The sequence below is a fragment of the Amphiprion ocellaris genome, chromosome 6 (assembly GCF_022539595.1).
Source record: "Amphiprion ocellaris isolate individual 3 ecotype Okinawa chromosome 6, ASM2253959v1, whole genome shotgun sequence".
Lineage (NCBI taxonomy): Eukaryota > Metazoa > Chordata > Actinopteri > Pomacentridae > Amphiprion > Amphiprion ocellaris.
In genome coordinates, this window is record NC_072771.1 from 9,376,537 (window position 1) to 9,389,407 (window position 12,871).

Here is a 12,871-nt window from a genome sequence, read left to right on the forward strand (position 1 = left end):
CACCTTTCAATCACATTTGTTGATGTCAGAGATCAGCATCATGTCGGAAGCTACAAGTTGGTGACATTCAGTAGATTTTTGATCATCGGTGTAATATCGACACAAGAAGTACAATATTACAACTAAAGCTACGTGCTGCATTGCTTTCGTTTGGAGTATCGATGAAGTGGTTTAAGCATGGGGGGACCCCTGGAGCTGTTGTATCAACCTTGAGCTAACGCAGCTCAAACAGAGAACTGTGTCCCTCCTGCTGGTAGATCGGATTGGATTGGTTGCATTTAATACTTTGAGGTCAGTTACACATTTAACGCATGAGTAGGCGTTAAGTCATCAGCTAAGCATTGTTATTTAAATACTGAACATAGAAATTGCTAGACAGTGTAAGCCGTGCTGTCGGTAGTTTTAGGCCTCGAGTCATGCCTCGGTCCACAATTGGGCGGTGAAGCCGCCAAAACGTTCATTTGAGGCGGTGACGCGTAAGCGAAGTAGCGGCTTTAGCGTAGCTGCATCACACTTAGCCTGTTCAGTGAAAGGTAAATTAACGCTGTCATGAAGTCATATTATTTTAATTCGCTACATAATAGGTTTCAATCAGTGAGAAAGCTTTGCATGTCGATAAAAAGTTTATATTAATTTAACGCTGATAAAGTAGTCCGTAAATGAATATCTACTTGGCCTGTTGCTGTGCGTCTACAGATGTGGTGACAGATATGTAGTTAGTCGTACTGTGCATTTATGCTTATGTTACTCAGCATTGGGTGAACTATCAGTTTGACATTTGGTTATAGCAATTTATGTTAGTGAAGTTAGTTTCAGCAGGGTGAAGATGCTCTTGTGTGACAATTTGGTTCATTCTGTAATTTCACAGTATAACCTACTAGCTCTCCTCTCACCACCCTCCAACCTCTTTTTTTTACTCAGGCCTTGGTTACAGACATGCACCTGTCATCCCGCCAGGACTATGTATCTATAAGCTTTGCTGGACAAGGAAGTGGAAGTTACAACAACAGCAAGCAGTGGAGGAGGCAGTCCTGCTGGAGGGTAAGCTGGTCCAGGAGCTGTCCCTCTTTTCTGCACTTGTCTTTACAGTCCTCTGGTGTCCCATCCTGCTAAAACCTGATCAGGACACTGATTTTGTGTCCCTTGTTGTCCAATGCTGGCCTTAGTTTCTCATGACTGCAGGTGTATGTGACTAGGGTTGAACGATTTGGAAAAAAAAAAAATCTGTTAGCAATCTTTTTCTTATTTTAAATATATTTTTAAAGCTATTGTTCATTATTCAAGATTCAGGAAGTTTGTTCTCATATGCACAGAAAACCAGACAGCTACACTTTACAATGAAATTCTTACTTTGCTGATCCTCCATAATCAAATGCACAGCATTACCACATGGGGCACCATCACAATATTAACTATTCTAAATTCTAATGCAAGGATGAGAGCTTCAACCATGTATTTTATTTATTTTTGGTGATTTTTTTCCACATTTATTCAGATTCAGTTCAGTTCCATTTTATTTTTTTATTGCCAATTCACAACATGTATAATCTCAAAGCCGTTCACATAGTAAGGTAAAGACCATACACACTTTAAACCGATAAACCTAACAAATCCAAAGTTGTTGGGTTTTTTCTCTGCCATTATTCAAATGGCATATAAGACAGAACAATCATAACCAAAGCTGTGACTGTGGTTAATAAAATCATCATAATAAAAATAGTTACAGAAATAAAACATTTAAAAAAAACTTTCTGTGAATGATTTCTGACATTGAAATTGGGTCAGGAGCAGTATCTAAGTTTTGCACATTCTATATTCTGTGACTAGGTTTTTACACACAACTCATGTTGGTTGACCCACTCCACCGTTCCCCTCAGATAAACACCTAATCGTAGTGATTACCAGAATGTTTCAAGACAAAAGCTTGTTTGATTTTTAAGAGATGTATTATGCCATTTTAATATGGTGTAATCATTCAACTAGCCCCACCAACAGTATTCAAATCCCGCTAAGCCTCCTGGCATTTTGCATGCTTATACTGATGCATATTTGGTCCCTTACTTTGCACACATGCATATTCACAGGTAATGTTACCATATACAGAACAGTCAGTTTGCTGTACTGACAGTTTACCTTTGGCTCGCAGTTCATACTGCTGTAGAACCATCATCACAGTTCTAAGTTCAATTCCATTACATAAGTTATTAAATACACTACTATGCCATAAGCATAGTCATGAATTAATAGGAGATCACTTTGACCTGATTTCACAACTAGAAAAATAAATAAAATAACAGAGCTTGTATGTAACTGTTAACCTCTAGGGTCAACTGGATGAAACAAAATAACAAAATGTTAATGGTTCAGGTAAAAGAATTTATTGCTCAGTAGCAAATTGATCAAACAAAGCAAAACAAGACCAGTGGGTGTTGCCAAGTCAAAGAACAAATTACGACCAAAGAAGGCTAACAGAGTATCAAACCTAACTAAACACAAGCAAAACACCTAAACTCCCTAGCCGAACTTAAACACAGAAGCAACACCCACCACAAGTAACAGAAACTAATACAAACAGTGCACAGAACTAATTACACAAAACTGGTGCCTCAGAACACACACATTTAATACACAATACACAAAGACTCAAGTTACAAAATAGAAACCAAAATCAAACCAGCCGTCCTGACTGACAGTTTAGGTTGCAGATATATACTCTTCAGGTGTGGTGATGGCTGTGCCTGGTCAACAGAAGGTGGAGGGAACTGGGTGGTGACCCAATTAGACAGGTCGGGAGGCGGGGAGAACAAGGCTGAAGTGCAGGTCTTCTACTCTGGAGTTCAGTTGAAATGGCTGGGTTCCGGAGAGGCTCTGAAAGCAACTACACCTGGGTCCACACATGCCATCTCCCCACGCAAAGGCCAAAAAGGAATCCACCCCAGAAACAAGACACACAGTTACCTGTGGCTGTAACAGTAACATTGGTCTAGTGTTTAGGCTGCAAGAACTTCCACACAACCGTGGGACTGCAATGACGTCCAAGTAACTCCTATTTAAAGATCTGCTTTTGCATCAAGTAAAATAGGACTTCTTTTGCACTGAGTTGTGTGATCACCCACAAGCCTAAGGTACTGTGTCCTTGCAAATACACAAAATAGCTTTTGTTCCAAGGCTCATGGTTAGCTCTTCGATATACGTCATCACAATTCACCTGTTAGCTTAAAAGCTGCAGGCAAAGGCAACAAAAATTTCAACTTGCAATAAAGGTCTGAACCATGATTCAGATCCAAAGTTGTTGGGTTTGTTGTTTTAATATGATGTAATCATTGTACAAAAAATGGCATAATATGTCTCTGAAAAATCAAGGAAACATTTGCCGTGAAGCGTACTGGTGATTAGTACTAATATTGCTTGATCAGTATGCAACAGAAGCACTAAATTTATCGTTCTCTTGTTCAAAAGATTGTAGCAACACAAAAGCACACAATCATTTTAGTTCAAATGAAAAATGTCAGCTGCTAGAAAAACATTGCACTCTTAAAATCATGAAAAATTCAGAATCTAAGTTGGCATTGTTTTTTGTCTTCCTCACTTTATGTACCTTCAGAAATGGAAGCAGCTGTCCAGGCTTCAGCGGAGCCTCATCCTTTTCATCCTTGTCCTCCTGTTCATTTGTGGAATAGCCTCTTATCCTTCTGTCACAGAACACCTCAGAGGTAAGACTCCTTTTATATCCTATGAGTCTGAGCCACTGGTAGGCTGTCAGAACCTCCTGAAGGCTGGAATTATTGAATGCCAATGCAATAAGGATTGTTTTCCCTTTAGCTTTTAAGAGTACAGTCAAAACAAGTAGACATACAGTGGTGGAAAAAGTTTTCGGACATCCTTAAAATTTTACACAGTCTCAAATATTATCATGAAATATTTGTGGAAAAATCTTTTTTGTATTTCAAAAGGTGTGGCTGCATTAGACAAACACAAACAAATACAAATGATTTTTTTTATTTATTGTTTACAAGAAAAACAAACAAAACTAAAATCTTGATAGTTTCAATATGTCATTTCTCAACATTGTCGGTATCAAAGTCAACAAGTAACAGAGAATGTGTTCAAAACTGAACAAAAAATAAATAAACCATCACATCATTAAATTAATATTTAGTAGTCCTGACATTAGCAGCAGTAGAGCTCTAATCCTGGCTGGATGTTCCCCACCAGCCTTTCACACTGTTGAGGGCTAATCTGGTCCCATTCTTCTTGAATTACTGCTTTTAAGTCTTCTAAATTCTTTGGTTTATGCTTTGAAACAGACCTTTTGATAATCCACCACATATTTTTAATAGGGCTCTTGTCCGGGGATTGAGCTGGCCACTCTAAAACCTGGATACTGTGCTCCTGCAGCCAAGTTCTACTGGTCCTGGATGTGTGGCAAAGGAGCATTATCTTGTTAAAACATCCAGTTTGACCTTGACAGAACAGTGCGTGTGCAGAAGGGAGCATGTAGATTTGGAGAATGACACAATACTTGGCAGAGTTCACTGTGAGATGACCAACACCAGCAGCACTCATGCTTCCCCAAACCATGATACTGCCTCCACCATGCTTGACAGTAGGTGCTGTTCATGCTGGAGATAATGCTTCACCTGTACTTCTGAGTAGCCTCACATTAGCAGGAGGAAGATAAAGCTGGAAACTGGACTCATCTGACCACAGAATCTTCTTCTACTTCCTGGCTGTCCAGTTCTTGTGTGCTTGGGCACAACAACGCCAGGCTAACCTCTGTCTCTCATTGATCAGGGGCTTCTTGACAGCCTTGTTGGACCTTAAGCCATGATCTAAAAGTCGGCCACGTACACGCCAAGCTGTTGGTTCATCTGTATTTCTGCAGAGTGTATCGAACGGATGAAGGACTGCATCTGCACTTCCTAGATATCTGGCAGCAGCTGCTTCCTTCCTGGCTGAGAATCTGTATCTCCAGGCATGTTTCCTGCGTTAGGTTCCTTGTTTTAACCATTTTTGTCTCTGAAGAACTTTCAAATGTGCTGCTTTATATAGACACATAGCACAGCAGCAAAAATTGTGTATTTTAATAAAAGGCACGACCTTCATTAGTGGATCACTGGTACCAAAATGACCCAATACTCAAAATTTCTAATGTATTTTTATGGAACCGATCAGTTTGAAGTTTTTAATGACTTTTTTGGATTTGTTTAGTATTTTGGCTGTGACTGTGCTAAAAGAAATTGCACTTGAAGACCCAAGAATGATTCTTAATGCAATACTTCACAAATGCATGGTGTCCGAAAACTTTTTGCCACCACTGTAGCAAAAAGTCCAGTCATTGGTGGGGCTCCTGAAGGGTCCTCACCAATGACCTTCAGTAATCGTCAAGTCAACCTGTCACACTTGAAAAATGTTCCTGCATTGCTTTAATTTTAAGTCTATGTCTATTGAGGCCTTACAGGTGGAAAACAAGACACAGCCAGTGACAGCATTCTGGGGCCCTTCGTCCCTTTTGTGCTGCCTGAGCCGGCCAAACAGGGTCCACCACCACTGCCAGAACTAACCTCCCAGGTTTCTATACATTTACTTCTGTTCTCCACTGGTTAGGACACCCTTTCTCAAGGGACTTACACATTTCATGTGTAATATGTGAAAAATGTTACTTTACGTTCACAGGTGATGGTAATTGTCATCCACTAATTTGCACTATTCTGCAGGTCATTATAGTGTCACTAAAAATATACATGTCATGTTTGCTAAAGTAGTGAAAAAGCTGTTTTGTAGATCCTAGAGTGGTTGCCAAAATCTGTTTTAGTGTTGGAGTAGGGCTCCAACTAAGTATTTGAATATGTGAACTATTTCCTCTCTAGGCTGAGGGGCCAGCATGTTGTAGTGATGATAGACAGTTCCACCGTTGTGGCTTACATAAACAGACATGAGGGCTGAGGTCCCCTCAGTTACACACACTGACACACAGATTGATAGTTTGGAGCAATTGTTGAGAGATATCCTCAACTGCAGAACGAATCTGTTATCAAAAGGTAACCTGCTGGATGCAGATTGCAGGACTGGATCCAGTCCACCCCAACTTGGTAAAATGGATTTGGCTGCCTTGCGGTCAGGCAACCTTGGACGCTTTATGCGTCAGCGAAGGATTCTCAGTACCCTGTGTTCTTCTCCCTGCCCAAGACGAAGGCTCTGTCCATGATCCTTGTAGATTTTTTTTTATTCTCGTCCGTGGAGAGGCTGGCTTTGTGTACCTGGCCAGTGGGTGGTTTGATCTGAACATGGTGAGACTCCCTCACATTGTGAGTGACACTGATAGGTTCACTAGAGCGGCATCAGTGAAGTTATTATGCAAGTATAAGTGGCGGATGTTTGAGAGCTGGCCCCTTTTCAGTGTCCGGTATAGAGTATAAAGGTATAGCCTCCTCAACCTTCAGCGTACCTGGCAGTGATTTCAATTTAGCCTATTCCATGTTGGGAAAATACAGTGAGCCAGCACCCTTTAGTGTGTTAATTCATAAACGGTGCACACCGTAAACTGTCTTCCCACTTCATTACATTGTCTCTCCATTTCTCGTTTTAAAATCTTGAAACTGGTTGCATTAAAAATGCATGCCCTCAGTTTTCTCTGGGAAATACTAAGATCAGTATGCTGCCTAACTGAATCTATCTGAAAAGTTACATGCTTGAGCACTTGTATAGAACTGACTGCCTTTTATCCCCTGTCTTTCTCCTCTGAGTGGCATCTGCATGGTTTGTGTCTGATTAGTACTCTGCAAGCTTATTTGGTCAGGACAGAGAGTTTTAGATGGAGCAATCAGTTATCTGTTTCTTGGGCAAAACCACGTGGAGGAAAACCTGTGCTAAGCAACATTGTATTTTAACCCCTGATGAGGTCACACAGGAGGCATTCCCATAGTTTGACCCTCACTCAGAGAACTGGGGTTATGTTCATAACCTTAGGTCACCTGTCAATGGTTTTAATGTCGTGGCAAATTGATATGTAACATTTACCTGTAATGTGAATCTGCACCTCTTTCTGAACAGCTTTCTTAAATGAAGTGGTGAATGGTTAAACAAAGTGACTTGCTTGTATTGCCATATGTTACAGAGGAAATTATCCAATAAAAGAGGACCACCTGTCCTTCAGAATCGTCTTCAGAAAAAAGGAAATGCTTCAGAGACAGTGGTTGAAGACAGGGCAGCTGACAGCAAGAAGGAAGGTGAAGAAAAGGGAGTCATCAGGTGAGACTCAAAGTGTAATTGCAACTGAGGTTTGTTTTGTTTTTACAGTGGTGGGAAAGTATGTATGTCCCATGGACATTGTTTGGGTTTTAACACATTTCAGAAACTCAAAACCCAAAAACTCAGCAGTGTCCATTAGGTTTGATCCTATTTGGTACGGTGACAGTTTCAGTTAAAGGTGATACACTTGAACATAGCCACAAAGCAAATTATCGTTTACAGTCACTTATTCAACAAAATATCAATAATTTTTTTTTGTTTTTTAGGAAAATTAAGAAGCTAGTATTCCTCCTTTGAGCCGAAATAAATTCTTGTGGACGTTCTGCATAATTTGACCACTCTTTCTGCAAAATTCCTACAGTAGCAAGATAGCAAGATGTTTGAGGGTTTTCTTGCATGTGCTGCCTGTTTGATGTTCAGTCAAACATTTCAGTAGGATTCAGATTTGGAATTTGACATGGTTATTCCATAACCCTCTATTTCTCCTTTTCGAGAAATAACTTGGTGAATTTGCTAGTCCGCTTAGAATCATTATTATGTTGAAAAATCCATTCAGCTTTATCATTTGAAAAGTCTGTCTTTGGTTTGTGTCACTTTACTAGGCAGATATGAGTGATGATAGATGCACTGAGCTGACCATCTACACTTGATTTTTACTGGGACCAAACAACTGCAAAGGGCAGCTTTTTGCCTGTATGTTCACTGGCACATTAGTTTTGTCCAAATGTTCTTTGTAGATAACAGAGGCTTTTTCTTGACATTCCTCTCATGCAGGTCAGTCAGATCTCTATCTGATTGTAGATGCAGCACTTTTACACCAACAGCTACAGAGTTACTTTGAAATTTTCGTACAGACTTCTTTTTGCATCAAATAGGCTGATGTTGGACTCATTTTGCTGTGCAGCCAGTCCTGGAAACATTAACAATCATTTGAAATCTGCGCTACTTGTACATGATTTTACTTAGAGTGGAATGAGTGATTTCAAATAGTTTTTAAATTCTTTGCCAGACCCACCCAGGCTCCAAACTAACTTCTCCAATAGTGACACTGGTGCTAACAGCTTTCTCGGTTTGTTGTACCAGCACATGATTTGGTTGCGTGCTAGCTTTCTCCTTTCTGTCAGCAGTAGCTTTTAAAAAAAATTGTCACGTATAGAACATTTCATCGTTGGAACACAGTTACAGGGAAACTGAAAGAGAAAGTACAACTTTCAACCATATTGGCTAGTGCAGTAGTTGTCCATGCCAGCCAGAAGGGCCCTAAAACATCCTGATGATCAACTCTCACCACAGTGACCATGTGAAATTTTAACTCGCACACTCCATTTTGGTTGCAGTCTGGAGCCCTGCACAACCTTTTCCCCGAAGGCCGTACACACCACTTTATATCCTGTCATGATAACACCTCACACTTGAATAGCAAAGAGAACAGCAGAGTCTAGATATCAAGGCTTAAATAAGACGGGTTCCACACAGTTCTGTGGTGGTTAGCACTGCCACCTCACAGCTTGAAGGTCCCTGGTTCAAATCTCGGCCTGGGGCTTTTGCGTCTGGAGTTTGCATGTTCTCCTTGTGGGTTCCCACCCGGTTCTCCGGCTTCCTTCCACAGTCAAAAAACATGCTGAGGTTAACTGGTGACTCTCAATTGTCCGTAAGTGTCAGTGTGAGTGTGCTTGGTTGTCTATGTAGCCTTGTGATAGACAGGTGACCTGTCCAGGGTGTCCCCTGCCGTCACCTCAAGTCACCTGGGATGGACTCCAGGCCCCGTCACTCCTTGAGGTTTTAATCACTGGCACCTAATCAGAAACCACTAATTTTAATTTTATGAATTTGAAGGTGTGATAAATGGCATTTCATGTGAAAAAATGTATTTTTAATTAAATGAAATTGTAAAGATGAGACCAATTTTTCTTCATGTATTTCATGTTATTTGTTTTATATCACTTTTATCAGAAGTCACTGTTTCAGAAGGGATCAAATATTTCACAAAGCCAACAATCTACTTTTTCATCTGGCTGTATCATTTGTGTTATTTCCTTATTTATTAATCCTCTGGTGACTTTCAGCTGGCGTGGGGCTGTGATTGATACTGATGAAGCCACGGAAGGCACCAAGAATGGGGAAAATAAAGAGGATGCACCTGCCAACCGGGAAGTCAAAACCTCCAAAGATTTAGGTATTTCTTCTTTTTCTTACCAGTTCCTGTGTTGATTTTAAATCATTGTTTGTCAAATCAATTAACTAACAGAATTGTAATGAATGCATAACAGTTTGTAGGGCTGTGACTGTGCTTTTTGTGACTATGAAATGTTATGTCCTCCTTGAAGTGCAATTGAGTTTAAATGAGTGTAACTTTTCCCTTTATCCTCTAAATCCCTCTGTAAACTTTAATGGGATAATAAGCATTCATCTCGTTTGTATCATTTGTTCTAGAATCTAGCTGGCTGGAGGCAGTGCAAGAAGCTTTCAGACATGCTTGGAAGGGCTATAAAGAGTTTGCTTGGGGCCATGATGAGCTCAGACCCATCTCCAAGTCTTACAGCGAGTGGTTTGGTCTGGGGTTAACGCTTATTGATGCCCTGGATACCATGTGGATCCTTGACCTGAAAGAAGGTATATTAACCTTTATACCTCCCAACTTAGTACTTCTTCCTCAAGACGATTTCATTACTGTTTTTAGGTATGCCACCCAATATTACACAAAAAAAATCTATAATCAGTAGTCAATACTGTCTTTTTGCATGTATGAAAGGTTGCTCTGAAAATGTGGCAGCCTGCAGAAGATGGCATCAGTAGCTGGAACAAATCATTCTGTTGAAAAGTATAAAATCATCTCCAGAACCTTGTCAAGCACATTTCTTGACAACAAAGCTAAATACAGCATGCCCTCAATCCCGTCATAGCTCCAGAGTTTAGTCAAAAATATCATATACAGTAATTTATCACTGATTGAGACAGTAGTGAGAAAATAGAAAAAACATTTCTTTGTAATGAGTTGAGTTATAAATATATTTCTATAGTGATATAAAATATATATTTCACTTTATTATTTTATATATGGTTAATATAAAATAATACATAAATAGAGCATATATTGTAATATATTTATTCTTAAAATGTTATATGTTGCAGAATTTGAGGAAGCGAAGTCATGGGTGGCCACAGAGCTCACATTCAACAAAAATGTTGATGTCAATCTGTTTGAAAGCACCATTCGCATCTTGGGAGGCCTGCTGAGTACTTACCATCTGACTGGAGACACCCTGTTCTTAGACAAAGCTGTGAGTATCCACACGCACTCATTTCACAGTCTAAGACTTGTAAAAAGAAATAACGCATATTTTAAGCACACAGAAGAATGCACTTTCTCCATGTATGACAACTGCCAATAATTGTGAAGCGAGAGCTGCACGCTACTTCAACACTTCAATTTTTGTTATGAGTGTTATTGTTTTTCCAGTCTCATAATCTCGCTACCACCAGCGTGTACAGTTTTATGCAAATATTGTGGCATATGCAGATGTTTTCCAACCTTTATGCTTGTAAATTCTTGAACTGTGAAGTCTAGTTCTTTAACTCATTGGACTAAAACTGAGCGGTTAAACCATCTCAGGAAGAATCCGCACTGGAAACTGTCACCTAATCTCAGATCTTTAAACCTTGTAGAAACACTCAATAGCGATAGGTTTCTCTGAGCCACTGACCAAAGTTAACTGCCTACAAAGTAAGAGAACGCCGTAAAAAGACAGAGCGCTCCCAATTCGCGAACTGCATTGACAAAAAGGATATGTTAAAGTCAACCATGAACTGCTTCAAGAAACAAAAGGTGAAGAGTTTAGAAAGGCACTCAGAGTGGCCTGAATTAAACATCATTAAACATGTACTGGTGTATCTAATATAATTTGAATATGGTGGAAAAACAGAAATATTTTTCTTCATTAGACATTGCCCAAGTGAAAATTATATGTATTCTAGACTCATTACACATAAAGGGAAATATTTCGAGCCTTTATTCCTTTTAATTTTGATAACCTCTTATCAAAATTAAAAGATCTGCTGTTGTTCGTAACCATGTATAGTCAAGTCCAAAATCAACGCAGCCATCTACCAGCAGATTATGGAGCAGTACATGCTTCTGTCTGCTGAAGAGCTGTTTGGAGATGCAAATTTTGTCTTCCAGTAGGACCTGCTATCTCTTCATACTACCAAAACCACTCAGAAATGGTTCACTGACCATGGCATTACAGTGCTAAATTGGCTAGCCAACTCACCAGATCTGAACACCATAGAAAATCTGTGACATGTTGTCAAGAGGAGAATGGGATGAACCAGACCCAACAATAAGGAAGAGCTGAATGCCACTATTCAGGCAACCGGGACAGCCATTGCACCTCAGCGATGCCACAGGCTGATTGCCTCCATGTCATGGTTGTAGTAGTTTGAGAAAAGGGAGCCCCAGCCAAGCATTGACACAAAAAGGAAGACATTGGGCAAAAATGGCATCCATGGGAGAGGTGCAAGATGCAAAACAGTACTGACCAAAAAGAACATAAAGACTTGTTTGGCTTTTCCCCAAATATATCTGGATGAGCCCCAAGACTTTTGGAATATCATCCTGTGGACTGATAAGTCTAAGGACGAACTTTTTGGAAAACATGGGGCCTGTTACATCTGGCATAAAGCTAATAGTAGCACCTTCCAGGAGAACATACTTTCTTGTCCCAAGCCTGCAGGCAGACATGGCACAGGATAATTTCGAACTTCTCTTTGTGCTGTAGCAAACAAAGCACCTCCAAAGTTAGGCAGCAACTACTTCAATTACATCTCTTTTAATGATGGCTTATGAAGGTGTGGATCTCCTCGCACAACCTCTCCTAAAAAGAAACATTTGCTCTGAGTCTCATTTCTTTAATCGAGTGCATGTGCAGTCAGCACACTTGCATTGCAGACATCTACGTTGTCACAAATTTTGGCCTGCACATTATCATGAATCCAACTGCCTCCAATCCCAACTCCCGCTGCCTGTTGTTTCTGCCTTTACTTAACTTAATAAAACTTGAAAGATATTCCCATTGCTCTCAGATTTATCTCCCTATCTATCTTTGCCAGGGTCACTGAAAGCAGCAACTGATCCTTCCTTGTGCTTTCAAGGACTACTCTGGACCACAGTGTAAAACATGGTGTAGTGGGTCCAGCAGCCTGAATAAAAGGCCTTGTCTGTTTCTTTACGTTTTGACAATATTTCAAAATGAATGATTAGAAAAAACAAAACAAAAAAAAAACAAATGTAGAAATACTTTGGGCAGCTAAGGATTTTTTATTTTCCTTATCAGTTGATCTATGAATAGCTTCTTGTTAAAGTTGATGTCTTTAAAGAACAAGTTAGAAACTTAATAGTAATCAAGGTACTATTTAAAAAAAAAAATCTTTGAGGTAGGTCATGGAGTATATTTTAGGTGTTTGTGCTTCTTAGAATCAAATAGTTAATTGAAATTGTTTCAGATTGTTCTTCTGTAGTGGCAGAACAATCTCAGTTTAATCATCTTAGCATTCCTGAGAGAAAACTTTGCCTCTGATAATGCATGAGCCGCAAACTGCAAAGCAAGGCATTCATAATGAT

The 12,871-nt window shown here is 39.7% G+C and overlaps 1 protein-coding gene across 2 annotated transcripts in view; it reads left to right on the plus strand.

The window, feature by feature from the left end:
• The window catches only part of man1b1b (mannosidase, alpha, class 1B, member 1b), a 31,337-nt gene continuing 18,466 nt past the window's right edge, over nt 1–12,871 (plus strand). Inside the window, exons 1-8 of one of the 2 annotated variants that reach the window (XM_035955080.2) lie at nt 1–291; nt 922–1,041; nt 3,605–3,713; nt 5,453–5,571; nt 7,118–7,251; nt 9,318–9,427; nt 9,685–9,864; nt 10,384–10,532. In XM_035955080.2, coding sequence (XP_035810973.2) covers nt 937–1,041; nt 3,605–3,713; nt 5,453–5,571; nt 7,118–7,251; nt 9,318–9,427; nt 9,685–9,864; nt 10,384–10,532 — 906 coding nt within the window. In that variant the 5' untranslated portion in view covers nt 1–291; nt 922–936. The remainder of the gene's footprint in view (nt 292–921; nt 1,042–3,604; nt 3,714–5,452; nt 5,572–7,117; nt 7,252–9,317; nt 9,428–9,684; nt 9,865–10,383; nt 10,533–12,871) is intronic. The other variant, XM_055011341.1, reaches the window with a different exon arrangement.